At 32.0% G+C, this 22,524-nt stretch overlaps 3 protein-coding genes across 4 annotated transcripts in view; 1 reads left to right on the top strand and 2 right to left on the bottom strand.

The window, feature by feature from the left end:
* The window catches only part of LOC129905565 (actin-binding LIM protein 1-like), a 264,917-nt gene that overhangs the window by 224,416 nt on the left and 17,977 nt on the right, over window positions 1–22,524 (bottom strand). The gene's annotated exons all lie outside the window — the stretch shown is intronic.
* On the top strand, window positions 4,366–7,731 carry LOC129905563 (chloride channel protein 2-like). Its single transcript, XM_055981057.1, has one exon. The coding sequence runs from the start codon at window positions 4,509–4,511 to the stop codon at window positions 7,275–7,277; it is 2,769 nt and encodes a 922-aa protein (XP_055837032.1). The 5' UTR covers window positions 4,366–4,508; the 3' UTR covers window positions 7,278–7,731.
* On the bottom strand, window positions 11,310–22,040 carry LOC129905562 (chloride channel protein 2). 2 transcript variants are annotated; one of them, XM_055981055.1, is made up of 2 exons: window positions 21,797–22,040; window positions 11,310–14,582 (listed from the first exon to the last, which is right to left on the bottom strand). In XM_055981055.1, the coding sequence occupies exons 1-2, from the start codon at window positions 21,821–21,823 to the stop codon at window positions 11,592–11,594; spliced, it is 3,018 nt and encodes a 1,005-aa protein (XP_055837030.1). In that variant the 5' UTR covers window positions 21,824–22,040; the 3' UTR covers window positions 11,310–11,591. The 2 variants fall into 2 exon arrangements, with proteins under 2 accessions (XP_055837030.1, XP_055837031.1); XM_055981056.1 differs by lacking the exon at window positions 21,797–22,040 and adding an exon at window positions 20,520–21,018 and having other exon boundaries at window positions 11,311–14,582.

Genomic DNA, 22,524 nt, shown 5'->3' with positions numbered 1-22,524 from the left:
TCATCTGAACTTTTTTTTGGCCATTTACTAATTAAAAATTATATGTTTGTAGAGTCAAAATTTTGACTAAGGGGCTTACACAGAACTGCTTAATTTGTTTTCTTTTTGAATACGCAGAAAAAGAAAACACTTTAAATCATATACATAAGGGTGAGTCAAAAAAATCAATCGAAATTCATTTTTTCGATTTTGTACTCCAAAAAATCGATTGCTAGACACCTCTTGAATATACACACCAAATATGAGCTCTTTATATTAATGGGAAGTTCCTCCGCTTCGCAATTTTCCACTTTTACATCAAGCTTGTACAAAAAAAAATCATTTTTTTTTTTACTTTTTAGAAAATTTCTTTACATATTTACATAGAAAATTGAACGCTCTACAAAATAGGCCCTAAACACTTTTTTCAATTATCTAACTATTTAGTAGATATTTGAGGTCCAAAAATCGAGAAAATCTTTTAAAATTCGTTTTTTGTTCTTAATTTTTTTTTTAAGAAACAGATTGCTCCACAAAAAAGGTCTTATTAACTTTTTTCATTAATCTAACCATTCTAAAGATATTCGAGGTCAAAGTTAAAAAAAAATTATAAAAACAATTTTTGCTTTTCAAAGTTTTCCAAATCACTGAAACTTCATTATTTTTAAATTAACAAGATGTATTCTTGTAGGGGCTGAAACGTTCTACAAAAAATTACGAGGCATCAAATTGATTGCTTTAACCGTTTAGAAGATATTCGTATCCAAATCGCAATGCATACGAGTATTAGGTACACCAAATTTAATCAAAATCGTTAGAGCCGTTTTCGAAAAAAATTGCAATACCTCGAAAACGTTATATGGGATATATTCGTTAAAAAGGAGATATTAAAAAACTTGAAAAAAAAACGAGTCTTGGGAATTACGTAAAAATCTGTACCAAGTTTCAAGCAAATCCATTCATAAGTTTAGGCCCTAGCTCGATGTTCAGATGGACTCACCGCGGCATAGCGAAAACTAGTGATGGAATTTGTTGGAAATACCATGGTTAATTGAGAAAAATTGTAAAAAGGACTATACTTACACTGAAAAAAGAAAAACAAATTTTGATTTTTGAGAAATTAGTAATTTGAAAAAAAGTTTTTTTTTTTGTCATATTTTCTATCCTGGGCTTACCTTGGTAAAAACGAACTCACCATATTTTCACAGGAAAAAAAATCATAATTTTTTTGATTTCATCTATTCAGAAAATGTAGCCCAGTCATTTTAGTCATTTTTAAGCCCAATCTGCGGAAAAATTCCTACTGGGCTGAATTTTGGTATACAGCTTAATGACGGCTTTGTTATGAAGATGTGAAAAATCGACATTGATATCGTGTCCGCGTTAAGAGTTATAGGGGTCAAAAGGTCACAAAAACTATTTTTTCACGACTTTCAGCAAAACGGTAAGTCTTATCAAAAAATTTTCAATGCAAGAATTGTAGACCAGATTATTATATATAAAAAGTGTCATGACACTTTTTTTCCTAAGACCCACCGTTTCTTAGGTATAACGATTCAAAAAGTTGAAGTTTAGTTGTAATCGTCATAATCCTATTCCTGAAAAAAAACTCCTAACTGAAAAGTTCCTGAAATTTCATTATTTTTTTAGCTTGAATTTCGTTCCTCAACTGGTAAGAATATGGGGAAACCAAAAAAAAATGGAAATTTTCGCCATTTTTCCGATTGAGGCCCTTCTCCCGAAACCATTTCCCTGGGAATTTTTGATTAGAATATGTCTGAAAATATACAGGGTGTGCAATAGAGAATGGACAACCCTAAAACGGCTTATAGCTACACTTATGATTGTTCTAAAAACAAATAGAAAAAAGTTCTATCGCAACCAGTTCATAAAATATGGACTTTTTTTCGTTCAGTGTATTTTAAATTTTATCATCTTATGTTTTCGTTCACTACAACCACGAATGAATGAATTTTATTTATTTCTTTTTTTTATAATTTTCTACAATAATTGGATGAGTACATAAAAGCTTTAAAAATTTCATAGCTATTGCACATTTTCGTAAAAAAAATTTTGAAATCTGTTTTTTGATGCAAAATGTAAAAAAAGTATTTTATGAAAAATTTTAAACACCTGTGGTATAAAATAAATCTATAGAAACCTAGGTGGCCAACTTTCTTAAAAATATTCTGGTATAAGGAGAATATTTTTAAGAAATATGGCCACCTAGGTTTCTATAGATTTATTTTATACCACAGGTGTTTAAAATTTTTCATAAAATACTTTTTTTACATTTTGCATCAAAAAACAGATTTCAAAATTTTTTTTACGAAAATGTGCAATAGCTATGAAATTTTTAAAGCTTTTATGTACTCATCCAATTATTGTAGAAAATTATAAAAAAAAGAAATAAATAAAATTCATTAATTCGTGGTTGTAGTGAACGAAAACATAAGATGATAAAATTTAAAATACACTGAACGAAAAAAGTCCATATTTTATGAACTGGTTGCGATAGAACTTTTTTCTATCTGTTTTTAGAACAATCATAAGTGTAGCTATAAGCCGTTTTAGGGTTGTCCATTCTCTATTGCACACCCTGTATATTTTCAGACATATTCTAATCAAAAATTCCCAGGGAAATGGTTTCGGGAGAAGGGCCTCAATCGGAAAAATGGCGAAAATTTCCATTTTTTTTTGGTTTCCCCATATTCTTAACAGTTGAGGAACGAAATTCAAGCTAAAAAAATAATGAAATTTCAGGAACTTTTCAGTTAGGAGTTTTTTTTTCAGGAATAGGATTATGACGATTACAACTAAACTTCAACTTTTTGAATCGTTATACCTAAGAAACGGTGGGTCTTAAGAAAAAAAGTATCATGACACTTTTTATATATAATAATCTGGTCTACAATTCTTGCATTGAAAATTTTTTGATAAGACTTATCGTTTTGCTGAAAATCGTGAAAAACCAGTTTTTGTGACCTTTTGACCCCTATAACTCTTAACGCGGACACGATATCAATGTCGATTTTTCACATCTTCATAACAAAGCCGTCATTAAGCTGTATACCAAAATTCAGCCCAGTAGGAATTTTTCCGCAGATAAAACCTAAAATTACTGGACTAAATGGTGGAAAAAAAAGTTCGGCTATCGAACCAGGCAGGTTTGAAAAAAAAAAAAACAGCATGTGGGGCCAACTTTACATTAACAGGGTGTTTTCGCCAAAACTAATCGGCCCACCCATGTTCTTCAAAATATTAATTCAATAATAATTAAATCACCCTGAGGAAACTCCAGTGTTTTAAATGGTAAATTTTTCCCAAACCCATAAAATAAGTTAAGATACCAGAGGTGTACATTTGTTCATTCAAAAATTTCCCAAAAACATATTTACATACATCTTTGCTTTTCTTTAAATCTTAAACTAACAAAAAATAGTAAAAAAAATAAGGTTACGCACCACTATTGGGGAAAAACGATTAGATAACCTTTGAAATGATGTGTACCTACCTCTTCTGTTGAAAAACAGTGTTTTTATTCGAATTTTACGTTACGTGCGTCGTCTACTAGATAACTAAAAAGTTTAAGACAGACGTTAAATCCAACGGTACGTATGTTGAACCTTTTGCTTTAAGACCTTGACGCATTTGGTTAATATAACACGCATTTTCAATTAAAATAAATACGTCTGTCATATTTTTTCTTTTATACGTTTTTTTAATTAAAATCCAATTTTCGACACACGAGTTGCAACGTTCACAGTTGTTCAAAAACAATACAAATCAATATCACGCTAATTTCAAATCCTTTCAAAGAACCGAAAACGTAAAAAGATATCGTCATGCATTTCTATTCTAGTCACAAGGAGTTTCATTTACCTTAATTTTATTTGATTTTTTTATACAAATAAACATCAATACTATACAAAAAAATATGTCTCCAAAGAAAACAATCAATTCAATTATACAAGAACTTGTATTTGACAAAGACAGTGTTGAAGAATGAAAAAAAAAATCTATAGCACGAGTCTTTATCCAATACAATAGCATTTTAATTAGTTTACAAAAAAAAAAAGTGCAAATTTGTTAAAATATTTACAAAAAAAAATTTAACATATTTCGCGCAGTAACTGTCATCTACATGTTTTCTATATGATTGACAAAAAAAAAAAGATTCAATATTGATTAAGATGAATACTCTACTAATCAGATAATCAATCTTAAAGTATCATTTTTAGCACCTTAAATTAAATACAAAATATAAGATTGTCACACACAATATTCCTTTGTTGGTTCTATAGAAGTTTAATTGAATTACCGGTAGTGACAATATTGAAAAAAAAAATATAGGTACTCTGTACGTATTATTTATTTTGGATAGATTGGCAGCAAAAAATTAAGATACTTTGTAGCTTGAAGTCTGCAAACTGTTTCGAAACTTCGACAGTTCTTATCGGTACATCTTTGAATTCGGTTCACTTCCCAAAGTTAAATCGCGATTTTTTGCCCACATTTTGTATCGAAATATGGAAAAGGATCCATTGCATAATGACTCAAGTCCTAAAATTGTCGCGAAGCCTAAAAAGATTGATCGTTCGGGATCGGTGGAAGTCGCTGATACTTTAACCTACACTCATACGCTTATGTATGGAAAATACGCGGAGGATTTGAGTGATTATGCAAAGGACGAATCAAAGCGACTTAAGCTTTATGAAAAACGCCAGCGAGCAGAAGATAAGCGGTTCGAACGGGAGCGACTGAAATATAATCGATCTTTAATGTGTCGAGGATTTTACTGGCTCCTTGATCATACTTTATCACGTTTTGGAGAAGAATGGATCTTCTTAGCTCTTCTCGGTATTATTATGGCTTTCATTTCATTCGGAGTAGACTTGGGAGTGAATATCTGCACAAATGGCCGAATGTTTCTTTACCGTGATATCTTCAATTCTTCGATTCTACTACAATTTGTAGCCTGGATTGTTCCGTCAATTTGTTTGGTCCTTTTTGCCTGTGGATTCACACATTTAGTTGCTCCTCAAGCTGTGGGTTCTGGAATACCTGAAATGAAAACGATTTTGCGTGGAGTTGTTCTCAAAGAATACCTAACTTTCAAGACACTTTTGGTCAAAGTTATCGGTCTAACAGCGGCTTTGGGAGCTGGAATTCCAATTGGCAAAGAAGGACCTTTTGTGCATATCGCGAGCATCGTTGCAACTTTATTGTCTAAACTTAGATTCCACAGGATCTATGAAAATAAATCACGTTACACTGAGATGTTATCAGTAGCCTGTGCCGTAGGAATTGGAGCATGTTTCGCTGCTCCCATTGGAGGAGTCTTATTTAGTATTGAAGCCACAACCACTTACTTTGCTGTGCGAAATTGTTGGCGTGGTTTCTTTTCGGCTTTTTGTGGATCTTCGGTGTTTCTTTTGATGGCAGTGTGGTTTCAAAATGCCGACACAGTTAAGCCACTTTTTCTTACCAACTTTACTTCCGAATTTCCATTTGCACCTCAGGAATTATTTGTCTATTCTTTAATGGGAGTTATTTGTGGATTTTTAGGAGCTGGTTACGTGTGGTTGCATCGCTGGTATGTTACTTACATCAGAACGAATAAGACAATCAACAATTTTCTCCAGAAAAATCGATTCCTGTATCCGACAATCATAGCTTTTATCGTAGCGACTATATCGTTTCCTCTTGGTACTGGTCAATTTTTCGGATCGGAACTGAGCACTCATGAACAGCTCACCGAATTATTTAGCAATTTTACTTGGTCCGGTGATGATCCAACAGTTGGTCAAGCGAATATTATTTCCCACTGGAAGACTCCGGGAGGAAGTATCTTCCTGAATTTGACTTGCTATGTCCTCTTCACTTACATCTTCTCAATAATTTGTTACACTCTTCCCTTACCATCAGGATCTTTCATTCCTGTCTTCAAAATTGGAGCTGGTTTTGGGCGATTATTTGGAGAGTTGATGCACATTATCTTCCCGCAAGGCGTTTGGTATGGTGGGATCTTGTCATCGATCATTCCTGGAGGTTATGCTGTGGTTGGAGCTGCTGCCTTCTCTAGTGCTGTTACACACACAGTCTCTGAGGCGGTCATTATTTTCGAAATTACTGGCCAAGTGACTCATGTGGTTCCAGTGATGGTAGCATCGCTAATAGCCAATGCTGTTGCTGAAATGCTTCAACCTTCGATGTATGACAGTATGATCCTCATTAAAAAACTGCCATACCTTCCGGACCTTTTGCCAACAAGTTCGCGAATGTATAGCACAATGGTTGATGATTTCATGCAGCGAGATGTCAAATTTATTTGGCCGGAAATGACTTACCAGGAACTCAAGGACTTACTTGTTAAAAACCGTCATATTCGTGGTTGGCCTTTGGTTGATACTCCGGAAAATATGATACTTTTAGGATCGATTCAAAAAGCTGAGCTTTTGGGAATGGTTCAGAGGCAAATATGTAAGGAAAAACGCCAAAATATAGCTCATGATAGATACAAAATGGCTGAAGAACAAGCTTTGGAAAAAGAAAAATTGGAGTATGAGGAAAAACTTTTGCATGAGCGTCGTCGATCATCAAGATTTGAAGTTACTCCAGCTCTAGATATACTTGATCTAGAATCAGCTAAAAAGTCTACCGAAGAACTCAGTGATAGTACGACACTCGAGACTCCCAAATCAATTTTGAAAAAATCCACTTCATTCACATTGAGCCCATCGAATGAATATAAATCGGACAATGAACGACGCCTTCAAGATATCTTCAACAAGTCCCACTTTTTACAAGATATTGAAAAAGGTCTTCACAAATCTTCTACTAGCAGCGGAAGTTTAAAAAAAGTTCATGTTTCACACGATACTTTGATGGATATGTCACCGGAAGATAGAAAACTATGGGAGTGTGAGGAAATGGCTAAAGTTATTAATTTTGAAGAACATAATGTTTGCATTGATCCATCACCTTTCCAGCTTGTCGAACGGACTAATATTAGTAAAGTTCATACTCTGTTTAATATGGTTGGAATAAATCATGCGTATGTGACGAAAATTGGTCGACTTGTTGGTGTTGTGGGTTTGACAGAACTCCGAAAAGCTATAGAAGATATTAATAGTAATTCTTTTGCAATGCAATCGGATTCAGATGAGAAGTGTGTTGAATCGAAACCTTTATTGATTATTGAGAAAAATGGAAAGAATCCAACAGTTATGGTTATTCCGTCGGAGCTTGGTTCAGATAGTGAGACAGATTCGAAAACAGCATTAAGTCCTTATTAAAAAGATAGTTATTAAATAAAGATTCGAGTGTAACTATCGAAATTAGTTTTAAGATACCAAATAATTATTATTTAAATAATAGTTGAAGACGAAAGTGATAATAAAATATTATATATGCGATACTATATTAAAATTCTACATAAATAAATGTTTTAATTATTTTTTTTACGACTGAAAAGACTGAAGATCTGGAAATCTCTTAATTGGAAATTTGCAAGGTTATCTTGAGGTAAGCTTAAGCTGTGTCCATTGATAATCAGAGAGATTTCAAGTTGCTAAAATTTTTAGGACTAAAATTTGGTAAGAAGTAAGTAAGTTCTTCAAAGGTAAAAAAAATTCCATAGGTAAACACATTCCCATAGTTTTCTATCTTAGATAAAATCGAACTCCAAAAAATTTTTATTTTTTTTTATTAAAATGCAGTTTTAGAAAAAAATGTGTTTTCAAAAATTAGATTTTGCAAATAAATTTTTTTTTTAAATCCCAAAAATTACTTTCTTCTTATTTTGTTATTTTTATTAAAGCAATGTATATTATTGCCGAGACAAAAGTCGTTGAAATTAAAAAAAATATTTGTTGCAAATAAAATTTTGCATTAAAAAAAATATTTATTGCAACTAGAAATATTTTCACTAAAAAAAAGTTACTGCATATTGTAAAATATTTGCATTGAAAATAAATTTTTTGTTGAAAATGAAAATATTTTGCATTAAAATAAAATTATTGCGAATAAAAAATTTCTGTATTGAAAAAAAAAAAATAATGCAAAATTAAGTATTTTTAAGTATTAAGTATTTTTTTTTTAATATTCGCCGATATTTGTCGAAATATCATAATATTTGTAGGTGCAATACCTATATAATTTTTTTTAATGCAATTTTTTTTTTATTTGCAATAAATTTTTTTTTAATTTTCTTTGAAAAACAAGTGCATTAAAAAAAAAACAATTTTGTACAACCATGATCACAAGTGAGCATTACAAAATATGAAACATTTATGCGAAAACCAAATAATGGCACAGGAAACTATTTCAGAAAAATACCTAATCTTTGTAAATAAGTTAATCAGAACATTTACAAACTTTAAACTGCTTTTTCAGGTTGATAGGTACTTACTTTTTCAGTGACAAAACACCAGTTATTTCAGGACATCTTTATTAAATTTATTGAGGTTCTTATACCCCGATTATCCCCCACAGTCACAACTTGTAAGAGTCACAATTTTTCGTTAAGTTGTTGTGAGCTGCGATCTGTTCCATAGGGGATCACAACTTTGAGAATTTTTGTGGCTGTCATAAGTTGTGACTGTGGGGGAGAATAGGGGTGTTAGTGTTGTATTTCAGCTTTAATCTTAAATAATTTTTAGCGTGCTTGAGAATTGAATACGATTAACGGTTCTTCAAAGCTGGTACAGGAATACAAAAGTCAAATGATTTGCTCCGATTCAAATGTATTTAATAGATTCCTATCAATTTTACTAACACCCTTAAGTATGCAAGCGTATATTTGCTTTTTCTTATATTTTCTTCCATATTCATTTTGTACACAAAAAATTCGTTGGATTATGAGGAGAAATATTGTCTTTGAACATTTGTTGACTGGTCAATAGCTTTATTGTATAAGACTTTCAGTTCGAACCATTTTTTTTGTTTATTTTGATTATCATTATTTGTTTAGTAATTAGTATTATTAAGATTGTACATTTAAAACCATATTTTTCTTTTATTGCAATATTGTGATGGTTGGGAAGTTGAAAAGCTCGTACAGAGCTCAATTGTGTGGATCAGAATCAAAACCCATTTTATCCACTTTTTTTGATTTCGAGTAAATCGAGAAAAACTTGTATCTCGTAAACGAAACATTTTTAGTACTTTTTTAAATGCAGGATTGATTCAATTAGGATTCCCTACAATTCAAGTCCAGAAATCGTTATCTGAGGGTTTTAGTTTTAGAGCTATACCCAAAACAAATATGGATATAATGGATTTTGAAAATCATCTCTGAATTTCAGGCCAAAATAAGAAAATATGGCATTCAAAAAAACTCAATTAAAAACGAGAAAACTTTATTTCCTTTTTTTTAACTACGCCTACTTTCTTGAACAAATAAATTCAAACCTAAATGCCGAAATTTTTTTTTCAAAAATCCGTATAAATTTTCGGATATTCCCATCTAATCTCATCCCATGGATAAAATGGTTTTTGAATTTCAAATTTATTTTAGAAATAATATTTTGAATGGATATAATGGATTTTGATGCGAATAAAATTGTTTGGATACAATGGGTTTTGAAACAAAAACTCAAGTGGATAAAATGGGTTTTGAAATTAACCTCTAACTTTGTGGTCTGATTTCTACGCCAAAAAATGTAGTTAGAGACTCAAACTTGGGCGCAACGTATGTATTTGAATACTAGAAACAAAACCTCATACCTAAGTCATTTTTTTTTGAAAAGTGGATATAATGGGTTTTGATTCTGATCCACACAATTCGAAATGTCGAAGAAAACCCAAACAAACGTTTGTTGGCTGAGAATTTATTGTAAGTTATTCTTTTTTCTTTTAGTTTATTATTATTTTTATTTTTTAACCGAATTTGAGATATATGTAGATACTTGACAATATAGGTACCAAAGACAACAATGATTTGAAAAATATTCTCATAATCAGTTTAATTTAAATCAAATTACAATGAATGCTGGTAAATTATTTTTTTCACAACAAAGTTTGCATACTTTTAGGATTCTATAATTTCTTTTTAAACTTAAACAAATGTCAACTATAAATATTTTGTGTAGAAGAAAATGTAACATCTTAAGTGCATTGGATAGGAAACTAAATAAAGCGTCTTATTTCTGACTAACAAAGAGGGCATTAGGTTCAATTTATTAAAGTCAGCATTTAAAACGAACAATTTTTAAGTTTGTATGTGATTTGAAAGATTTTTTATTCTTAATGGCGACTTTAATATATTAGAGAGTGAATATATTGGACGTAAGTATTTTGAACAAATAAACATTTATCGATTTAAGGTTAACAAAGAGGCAAGTTAACTGTTATTTAATAGGAAGGTATTTATGATGAGTCTCTGATGATCAAAGAAGTCATTTGAGTGATATTATACATACTTTGAGGCTGCTTTTTGCTTGCGGTATAGGTAGCGGAAGTATAGAATTTGTTAAAAAATCGAACTTTAGATAGCAACCAGACATGACATTGCGATGACAGAAAACGCTAGAAATGGGTTTCGCAGTTCCGTCAGTCTGCCTTTCTCTATCTAGAGCTTCAGCCCCAACTACTGAAGTTATGTGTCCCAAACTTAATAATTAAGAGTTGTTGGTCATTGCAAGGGGACCAAAAACCAAAATTAACGGTATTTGCAGTACGACTATAATGGAAAAGGTTATCTTTCTCAAAAACGACTCGATCAATTTTGATTTAAGAAAAATGCATGCACCGTAATGTGGCAACTGGCAAATAAATTTGTTTTGATTTTTGACTTTCTTATAAACGACTAAATTGATTTCAACAAAATGTTTTTATACGTTATACGTTTATATGTTTTATAATATTGAACTCAAATGTGTTAAACTTTTCAAAACCTTCATTGTTGGATTTTTAAAAACAATTCATTTTTTTTAACAGGTTGATACATTTTTTGAAATTTTGTTTTTATGTGTCGAATGAAAAATTTCTTCCAAATTGCACACTCTTTTTTGACAAAAAATATAGAATTTTTTATATTTTTATTAAAAAAAAACCTTAACGATAGTTCAAAAAAAAAAATTCTTTTCAAAAACTTTGGTAACTTAAAGTACCTAAAACACACATTTCTTTCCTACAAATAAAAGCCTCTTATAACATGCGTCATAAATTCCTCTTCTACTTACTTTTAATCCCAGATTTTCAACTATGTGTCAAAATTTCCACAAGTAGCATTTTTTTAAATAAAAAACATAATTTTACTTTCCTTAAAAAAATAATATACATTTTTATTTCATTTACTAAAACTAACAGGTAAATAATTTTTAACTTATTATTTTTAAAATAGACGAGATAAAATGTTTTTCCAAAATGAACATTAAAATACTAAAACATGATTTTTTTGTTTCTTAAATATTAAAAAAATCTTAAAGACTCATTAAAATAATGGAATATCATTCTTTTATAAAAATACACATATACTTTGTTGGTATATAATTTTTCTAGTTTTTTTCTTATTTTCTAAAATACTAAAAACTATTTTACTTATTTTATTCTCATTATAATTTATTTTCAAAAACAAAAAAAAATATTCAAGATTTTTTAATAATTTATTAATCAGGAAGCTTTGGTTTTTTTGTGTCCACATCGATTTCAGAACCAGCTTCGGAATTCGAAAGGGCAGAGTCCATGGACGTTATTGTTACATTAACATTTTTATCACTTTTAACACTTTGTTTTCTCTCCAACAATGGCTTACCCGTTTGGGCTTCTTCATCTTTTGGCGGCGCATTAGTTGCGGCAGCAAAACTGTTATTGTTTATATCTTCGATGGCTTTGCGCAATTCAGCTAGTCCGACTACTCCAACCAGCCGTCCGATTTTCGTCACATACGCATGATTAATGCCCACCATTGAGAACAACGAGTGAACTTTGATGATGGATGTGCGTTCGACCAACTGGAATGGTGACGGATCAATCTGAACGTTGCTTCCTTCGAGATTAATGGGCTTCGACATTTCTTCGTATTCCCATTGCTTTTGATCTTCTGGTGACATATCGATGACACGTTCTCGGGGAAGTTGAACCTTTTTCAAGATACCAGGTGTACTCGGGGGATGTTGAATTTCATTTGAACTCACTCCAGGAGTGATGGGATTGCTATCGCCTGGATGTGGGGCAACGTCCTGAAGAGTTGTGGACTTTTTGAAAATCGCTTCGAAGGCGGAACGTATGCGATACTCTGACCCGGTAATGGTTGTATAGGGTGTTATTGTTGGACTGTGTGATGAGACTGGAGCACACTGTTTCAAGTTGAACGAATTGGTTTTCTTCAAAATAGACTTCCGAGGTTGATTGAAGAAAGAATTGCTGAAGAGTTCCTGACGCTTCTTCGCGTCAATATGAGCCATATTGTCGTTAGATGTTTGTTCGAGGGAAAGTATATCCGGAGCTGGGAGTACTTCGAATCTTGATGCCCGTCGAATCATATTTTCGGTTTCGATTTCTTTAAGTTTCTGTTCTCGAGCTCGTTTTTCGGCTTCCTTGTGCCATTTCTGAGCAATTTCCATACGTTTCTCACGACCAATATTCTTTTCGATCATTTTAAGCAACTCCGAACGCTGAACAGAACCCAAGAGAATCATACTATCCGGACTATCTACAAGCGGCAAACTACGAAGTCCACGATTTTGATAGAGCACCTCTTTCAACTTCTGATACGTTATCTCTGGCCAAATGCATTGAACATTCCGCACCATGAAGTCCTCCACATAAATGCTGTACATTCTTGAGCTTGAGGGCAGGAGATCTGGCAGATATGGCAATCTTTTGATCAGGATTATGCTATCGTACATGGATGGTTGAAGGAGGGCTGCAATGGCATTGGCTATTAGTGCGGCTATCATCACTGGGACGACATGAGTGACTTGTCCGGTCATTTCAAAGACTATCACACCGACGGATACAGTGTGGGTGACTGCCCCCGAGAAGGCAGCTGCCCCAACCACTGCATATCCACCAGGAATAATCGGTGAAACTCTACCTCCGTAACGCACACCCAGCGGAAAGAGCACATGCATTAGCTCTCCGACTATTCGGCCCAGGCCAGCACCAATTTTAAATACTGGAATGAATGATCCTGATGGCACAGGGATTGTGGATGCAACAATGGAAAATACAAATAAAAATAAAACGTAGCATAGGAGATTGATGAAAACGTTGGTATGTGGAGTTATCCAGTTTTGCACGATAGCTGCTTGTTCTACGGTAAGATCGTCCCGGGACCAGGTGAAATTGCTGAAAAGTTCGGTGACCTGCTCGTGGGTACTTAGTTCTCCTGCAATATATTGTCCTGTTCCGAGGGGAAAAGACACTGTTGATACCATCAAGGCAATCAATCCGGGATACAAAAATCGATTTTTCTGCAGGAACCGGCTCATTCTTTTGTTGGATCGCATGAATGTCACATACCATCGATGGAGCCATACATACCCGGCTCCCAAAAATCCACAAACAACTCCCATCAACGCATAAACAAACAATTCTTGTGGATCGAATGGAAATTCAGAGGTGAAATTGGTCAAAAACATAGCACGCACAGTGTCGGCATTCTGGAACCATACCGCCAATAGTCGAAATACAGTTGCTCCGCAGACAGCTGCAAAAAACCCCCGCCAATAGTTACGGACAGCAAAATACGTGGTGGTTACCTCAATGCTGAACAATACTCCACCAATTGGTGCTGCAAAGCACGATCCCACACCTACAGCACAAGCCGCAGCCAACATCTCAGTGTTTCGAGACTCGTTCTCATAGATCCCCTGGAATGATGTGATTAATTTCGAGAGTAACCGGGCCACAATACTCGCTATATGCACAAATGGACCTTCTTTCCCCAGAGGCATGCCGCTGCCCAAAGTTGCCATCAACCCAACCACTTTCGCTATTAGTGTCTTGAAAGTGAGGTATTCCTTGAGTGCAACTCCTCGGAGGATAGTCTTCATTTCGGGAATTCCTGAGCCTATACTCTGCGGAGCAACCAAATGAACAAATCCGGCTGAGAAAAGTATCAGACAAACGGATAAGGATACCCAGGCGAAATACTGAATCACAGGTTGAGATGTGGAAAGATCACGATAGAGCCAAATGCGTGCGTTTGTACACATATTGATGCCATTGTCCATGATGTAGGATAATAGAGCCATTATTACACCCAACATTGCCAAGAAGACCCAATCTTCTCCGAATCGAGCTAATGTGTGTCGCCATATCCAGGAAGAGACTTTCCAAGCTCGTCCTTGATGTTCTCCCAAACGTTCTTTGTCACGCAGCTTGTCTTCCTCTTTTCGACGCTTTTCGAGAATTTTCAGCTTTCGTGCCTCGTCTTTGGCAAATTCACCTAAATCTCTGGTGTATCGGCCATACATGAGCGTGTGGGTGTAGCCGAGTTCCTCATCTGCATCGCCAGATGCCTGATTTCGAGGAATGAAAGGTTCACCTTTGTTTGGTTGGCCCATCCGAGGACTCGGCACAGTTAGGAGGGAGTCTTTTTTGACCATTTTTTGCGGACTCGAAAGCTGTCGACCATTCATCTTGACTTTTGTCTGTGTGGAAAAAGTTTAATTAAAAAAAGTGATCGTAATAAAATTTACTAAATCGCACAAACACGTTAGTTTTAAATTAAAATTCGGTGGTGGGCAGTACTTTCATTTTTAGTTAAGAATTTCGTTTCTATTACTTTGCAGGATTTTTGTTTATTAATGTTTGGTTAAAGAAAGTTGTATTTTCTACCAATTTAATTATTTATTTGTAGAATATGAAAACATGGTAATATTTAATCAGCAATCATGCATTAACGCAGAGTCATAATATAGAGGTCTTATTAAATGTACAGAAATAAAATATTCAATTTAAAAAATAAGTTGAAGTTTAGAATTAAATTATTCCAACCTGCAATCGTGATCATTAGGTTTAAAAAAAAAAAAAAAACTTATCAGAGATTTTTTTAACTAAAGATAAAAAGGCATAAGATGAAACTATAGAAACCTATTAGAAATGAAGTGCCTCTTCTAAAGTCAAGTATGCTAGATGCATGTTGAGCGAAATGATTAAGAATACTTAATTAATTTGATCTTTTCAATATTGCATTTAACGTTTTATTAAAAAAAAAAAAAAGAATTTCGGGAACTTTGCCGCGCTCTGTTTTCTTAAATAGTTATAACCAAGCGTCAAACCTTGACATAAGATATTTAAAATTTTAAGGTGAATAATTTTCCCTCAAACACTCAATGAGGCAAAAGCGCTGAGAGGTAGATTTTCCAATTGGTATTTTTATACCTGAGACGTCAACGAACAGTTAAATGCTCAAGGAACAGTTAAATCGACGCGACGGTTAAACTTCATAACCTCGTAAGTCGTTTTTGCAAGTTTTTCAGAAATCAAAAAACAATATGTTGTGTTTCTTGTTTTTGTATGGGATATATCAATACGAGCTTTGGATTTTCGTCATTCCTGAAAAATGTTCAAAACAACATTGTTGAACTGAATATACCAAAAGACAGCTCTGAATTTTCTGAATTGTTTGCACTAATAATATTTTTTCGAATTTTTCGACTTACGAGGTTATGAAGTTTAACCGTCGAAATGCATAGAAAGTATTTTTAAAATAATTTTTGTGATGTCAAAATCTAATTTGACTATATTATTTTTTTAAATTCTCAAAAAATAATTCCAATTAATTTTTTTTTGTATGTAATCCAAAATATATTCTTCCGCATTGCTTTGGTTTTTGAATTCTAATCCGAAGTAAAAAATGTGTAAGAAATAAATTCTCATTGAAAGTAAAATTAATTTTAAAAGATATAAAAAACATATAGGTATAGAAAAAAAATATATTAGGTAATTTGGCATAATTGATTTTGAAAAAAAATTAAGGTCAAAAATAGGTACACAAATAATTTAAAAAAGTATTGTTTGGTTAAAGGGCTATTTTCAGTGTAGTTATTATAATAATAACAAACTACACATAAATTTAACAATATTGTACTTTTGAATACAAAAACGAATTTTATCAACACAAATGAGGATGTGTACTTTTTTAATTTAAATTCACTTAAAACAGTTATTTTCCTCCCATAAATTGGAATAATAAAATCCACTATCAATCTTTTCAGCAGTCCACCAGGTTTTTTTTTATACATCTAGAAATAAAATAAGGGCCTCATGTCTAGAACAACTTTGGAATTTGAAATAACATAACAACATTTCATTAATGGTCATATGGCAGAAACTGTTAGCTTTGGCTTTAAAAAAAAGCTCAATGTCCTTCTTTCAGAATTGAACAAAAGTTTTAACAACGAGAGTCTTCGAAGGAAATGGTAAGGTTGTTATGGCTCAAATTCTATTAAAAAAATCTTAAGTTTGTTAAGCTTGTATTTTAACGGGCACAATATTAACGGACTTCCAAAAAAAAAAGTTGAAATTGAATTTTTTTAAGAAATTAATTCATCTTCCATCTATGCATAATGTGTACAGTAGGTACTAGAATGTTTTGATTTTCTCATAAACTCATAATTAGATTATGGCTTCCGTTGAAACGTTGTATTTTTCTTCAAAAACTTCACATTTTCAATACCAAATGGATAGAAAACATTTTTTTTTTCTTTTTTGAAAAATGGTAATGACATAGGTACTTTGTTTGATATTCAAGTCAGTTAAAAAATGGTTTAAGTCATTTAGAGAACAAATGTCATAGTTTGTTTAATTTAAACTAATACAGCAATGTGTGAGTCGGTTCTGTATATTTATTTCAGAAATCTTTTCTTTGTATTTAGTCATTTTAGGCCTTTTTAAATCCTTAACAAAAAATCTTTAAATTTAAAAAAAAATCAATTTGTCATCTTTGAAGGATTTAAAACATATGCAAAATCATAAATTTAATTAATTGTTGTCATCTTATTAACTGTCTTTTAATAAAGTTGAATGATAAATGAAGTTAAGTCATCGACCGAGAGAAAAGTTAAACGTAACACGTGTTAATTAAACATTTTAATGTTTGGTTTGTTTTAAAAATGAGCTCAACTCCAACTGTTACCTTCCTTTTTTAACTCTGCATACAGATATTGTATCTAAAAATAAATTAATTATCAACCACTCAAACCATAAAAAAAATAATTGATTTGTACTAAACAAGAAGTTTTACATCAGTGAAAAACACGTGGACAGATTTAAAGTCAAGCATTTTTTAAAAGAAAATCCCCTTTAAGACTTAACTTATTGGAACAAATTAAGTAGGTATGAAATACAAATTAAGGAAATTTAAATGTATAAATGATTTTTAAAAAGTAACAAGTTTGTTTTGAGAATAGTAAGTGTGGATGGAACTCATTAACAAATAATCTCAAGTTCTTATTAATAAATAGTTTTTAATACAAAATACTTCCCATTGACATTGTCACTTATGAAATAAATAGGTGGCGTTTCATTTACTTTTAGATCACTCTCGATTTTAATTAACTCCAACCAGGGTTGCAAAAAATCATTTTATTTTTAATTCATATGCTTTCCATTTCAAATTAAAAAAAAAATATTTATTGCAAATAAAAAAAAAAATTTGCATTGAAAAAAAAATATTTATTGCAACTGAAAAATATTTGCATTATACAAAAACTTATTGCAACTGAAAAACATTTGCATGGAAAAAAAAATATTTTGTATTACAAACAAAAATTGATTGCATATGAAAAAAAGTTGCATTGAAAATAAAATTTTTATTGCAAATAAAAAAAGTTATATTGCAGAAAAAAAATTTCTGCAATGAAAAAAAATTAGTGCATTAAATTTTTTTTTTAATACTCGTCGAATTTCTTACAATTTTGGCTATTTGACCAGACATAAACTTTTTCAACTATAATATTAAAGTTTAAATAAGGTTAAACATTCAAAACTGTAAGAAGCTCCACGACTGTTAACAAAATACTTCATGCTCAAATTTTGCATTGATTTTTTTTTAATGCAAAAAATTTTTTATTTGCAATACATTTTTTTTATGCAGATTATTTTTAGTTGCAATCAAAAATTTTTTTTTTATTACATCTATGATAGAAAAATAAAGCTGGAAAGAAAAACTCTAATTTTTCGATAGTGATTCATTTTTGAAAATATAGTTCTAGAATTTTGTATAAGTTTTATATAAAAGTTTTTGTAAAAAAAAAATCATTCAAATCGAAATACTCGTTTGAGAGAAAGTAAAGACTTTTAAAAATTCTTCTGTGATACCAAAAATTTTAATCTTTTCATCTAATTAAAGATTATGTCAAAAAATGATTGATTTTTTAACAAAATCGTTTCAGAAGTTTCCGAGAAAACTTCATAGGTACATCGAAAATGTTTGGTGAGAAGTATCCGTTTCAGGCATGGCTTCTTCGCATGTATTTGCTCTTATAGTATCAGTTGAAAATGAAACACATTCAATTTGCTTTTTATACATATTGTGAAAACATCGTTTTAAAAGGTTTTTGAACATACTTTGAAAGGAAGTATGCCATTTGATTTCTGGTGCAACAAAGAATTTTTAGAAATCAAAATTTTAAAGTCGGTAGAGTCGTTTAAAAAAAGAAATTTTTTTTTATACCTACCCAAAACATTTTCAAGAACATTTTTCAAAAATAATTGGTAGGTATGCTATACATAATACATGTACACCCGAAAATTACACGAACGAAACGAAACTATTTTACAATTATATATGACAATGACAACTACCTATATGGTGCCTTGATCACTAGTTAATACCCTTGACCTTCTTGTCAACAAGTAAATTTGCAATCTTTGAAAATGCCGAAAAAAGCATAACTTCAAAAACTGAAACAAAATAATTCAAGTTCACCTCTAGGGAATCTTACAAAACTCATAACTACAAAGTTGTTCAAGACTGTTCAACTGCGGCATCCATTCTTAAGACCTTAAACGATGCCAATACTCATAAATTCATTTTGAAACAGAAAGAACTCACTCGAGACAAAGTTCCGTGAATACAGTGAGTTCGGCAACAATACAATTTTATATCATTATATATTTGCTTCTCGTTACAACACAGGTGTGAATATTGTCTCGGCGGAAAAAAAAACATTAACGTGTAGTAGAAGTTTGCTAGGACTATGGCAGCTGTTAAGCTGTTGACTTATAATCATGTTCGTTCAAAGACCTACGGTAGGTACTCGGTACTCTTAATACGATTCAGCAATACAGAGTAACACCCCGTTTGCACAAGTAAACTTGTAATCCGTCTTTATGTCTTTATTGATAGTAATATAAACTATTAAAACTATATACCACGCTAAGTAAGTTGGCCCCCACCTTGATACTATTTTGCTAAACAATTAACAACAAAGTTGTTACTAACGTCCGATCATGTGATAATGCACATGTCTTTAACAAATTTTTTTCGCACTTTCACTTTTCTATAATTATAGTTGTATTAGAACTTTTTAATGATTAATGATGTTTAACGTGCGTACGTCAATTATATCAATCTCATTAACTTTATTGTATTAGTGACTATACATAATCGAATTTATTTGAAGAAATTTAGTTATCTTCACTTTATTGAGTTCAAAAGACTTGTTTGATTTTAAAATTTGCCAAACGCCTTTTAAGAAGTTCCGAAGAAAAGTACTGGTATATTTTGTAGGAACTCAATAACCGGTTTCATAAAATAAAAGTCACTTTACAAATTGAAGTTCTAGTAATTAACATATTCCAATGTCATGACTACTCGAACACTGTGCAATTTACATCTTCATAATTTTTAAAACGTTAGGAACGCTAAAGAATTGAATTATGAAGAAATAGGAATTAAATAACACTTTTAAGACGGGATTTCCCCTAACCACTTTTAACCACAAAAACACCTTCAAACATGAAGCAAGTCTCTAAGAATTCAATGCCAATATTATTCTGTGTGTACAAGGTAAGAAAACCCCATTTTCAAGCTCAAAAAGGAGAAAGATTCATTGGAAGACAAATTTTCAAACATCTGTATCAATGAAGGGGTCTCAAAGATCTCCGTCTAAAAAATTCTGACGACAATTAACTTTGGGAAAACCTTTTAGCAGACAATAACTCATGATAAAAACAAGTGGTTTATAAAAATATTGATTCAAACTTTTTATGACCAAACAGAAACACAACAAGTCACGAGCAATACATGTAGTAAAATATTATTAGTTATTAATTATTTGATATAAAACATCACACAATTAATTGTAGGTACTTAAATATGTAAATTAAGTACAATTCCCAAACACCACCAGAACTGGAATTTAAACTTGTTTTGTTCTTAATTTTTTCCCAAACAAACATTACATTATTTGATAGATAGTTTATCTTAAACCAAAAAAAAAAATGTAAACAAAAAATGACTAACAACAATTTTTTTACGGAATTTTAACGAAAGATATACGTGTTTGTGCGAATATTATTTTTACAAAAACAAAATAAAAATAATAAAAGATTTTAAAAACTTTTTAATTTACAATTACTCAAAGGTGCGATAAGATCTGCGTCGATCAGCGGGCGATCACGATAGCTCGCCAATGTCCCGTCGTCGTCGTTGGTCGATCGATCGGTCGGTGGGTTCGGGGTCGTATGCCGCCACCACTACCGCTTTTCGTTTTCGAATTTTAAGGGTAAAAAATGTTTCCAAATTTTTTAGTAGGCAAGGTATTACAGTAATCTTCAAACAAAATACTCAAGAACCGCTCTCTCTCTAAAGGTCGTTCGTCGTCGTCGATTTTAATCGTTGTCGTCGCTCAGCGCTCACTTGTCGCTCGCAGCTAAATAATATTGCCACCGTATTTTTGTCGTGATTCCAGATTGATGTATACCCGCTTACTGAGAAGCAAGTGCTACTTTTTCTGATATCACATATTATTCGAGCGCGGCGAAATGCTAATCACTAACACACACCGCAAATATAATGATTATATGATGATTGTATGCGCGCGAAGCGCTAACCGTATTTTATTTATTTAGTATTTTTTTTTTTGTATGAATATAAGAGAGATCGCTGCTACCGAGAGACTAACTTATAGATACTTTTTTTTTCTTACAGAATTTATTTAAGTGCGCTAAAATGTGTCAGAACGACTGACAAGGTACTCGACTTGACTGTCAGAGAGAACAAAAAAAAAAAAACGCCAACCACACGACCAAGTTCAGTTCAGCTGGCGACAGTCAGTTATGATATTACAACGATTTATTCAGATTACGAATTCGTGTTGGTTGGAGCTTTCTTGGGGTTTTCTTTGAGAGGGGTTTATCAGGGGGTTAATCAGGCAGCACAACAACTCCACCCCCTTATTGTATGTCACTCAATAGTTGGTAGTTACACTGATGCACACAGTTTTTGATTACGTACTTATAAAGTTACGTTTTTTGATACGTTTTTTGTAAAGAGTAGTGTTGATTTGCTTATAGGAGTGTTATAGGAATCTTATAGGAATCTTTTTATTCTGGTCAAAACTGATGCATTTCAACCTTGATTCTAAACACTGATTTTCTGTGAAAAACTATAAACATAAAGTATTAATTACTCTTATAAAATTTGTTAAATAGTTTTTTGTTGGTTACTATTATTTATTGGAAATTCTGTTGTTTTGATATTATTCACCACCACCGCCGCCATTCAACACCACACCACACACATATATTACAGACAGATGTGGGGTTTATGATTGCGCAATTATAGACAAAAAAAAAAAAAGAAGAAGAATACAAAAAAATTAATAACAATGTACAATATACGCTCTCGACTAACAATATGATTACTCTTGATTAGCGCCATCTTTGATTCGTATATACACGAATTTCAACAAGAGATGAACCAGCAAGCGAGCAAGTCACGTTGATCTTGTTAATCATTTTTTTTTTGGCAAATGTTTTTATCTTTTTTTATTTATTTTAGCAAAATTGATAAATTCGTGCACAAGTAGTACGAGTAGTACGAGTATGTTTAGTAGATACAATAGATAGAACTTTCACTTGGAGTAAATATTTTTTCTAGAGTGAATAATTTTATTTTTTAATGCACTGAAAGTATGGGTTGACAGAAGTATAGAAAAAGAAGAAGAAGAAGAAAATAAAGAAGGAAATATGCCAAACGTTCTCACAACAAGAACGATTCACTAGAACCTGCTGTATGAAAAAGTCGCGTAGCTATTGGGAAGGGGGATTTAAAGGGGTTGAAGCCCCCCAAGAATACGTTTCAATCAATGTATGCTCAAAATTTTGTCAAAAAATCCTTTTAATAACAAAAAAAAAACAAGTAGCAGACCAGTACTCCCGTTGCTTGCCATGTTTTTCTTTTTCACTTACAAACTCTTTACTCACACTTAGCTGGCCATATAAGAAAGTTGCTCTGCGATCTATGTATACCTAAGGTCTATTGAGTAACCAATTTTTGCTTGCTTTTTACACTTTTTACAGAATTTTCTTCAAGTTGATATCTTCCAGGTATTTGAATATTTTCGGAGTATTCCAAATGAT

This window comes from Episyrphus balteatus, chromosome 1 (assembly GCF_945859705.1).
Source record: "Episyrphus balteatus chromosome 1, idEpiBalt1.1, whole genome shotgun sequence".
In the NCBI taxonomy this organism is placed as follows: Eukaryota; Metazoa; Arthropoda; class Insecta; order Diptera; family Syrphidae; genus Episyrphus; species Episyrphus balteatus.
The sequence above is the reverse complement of the archived record's forward strand: the minus strand, read 5'-3'. Positions and strand labels throughout refer to the sequence as shown.

Coding starts and splice junctions, on each gene's coding strand:
- LOC129905562 (XM_055981055.1), bottom strand. CDS start 21,823: ATGGCGCTAATCAAGAGTAATCATATT. Junction 14,583..21,796: donor TAATCAAGAGTAATCATATT/GTTAGTCGAGAG, acceptor TTTTCCACACAG/ACAAAAGTCAAGATGAATGG.
- LOC129905563 (XM_055981057.1), top strand. CDS start 4,509: ATGGAAAAGGATCCATTGCATAATGACTCAAGTCCTAAAATTGTCGCG.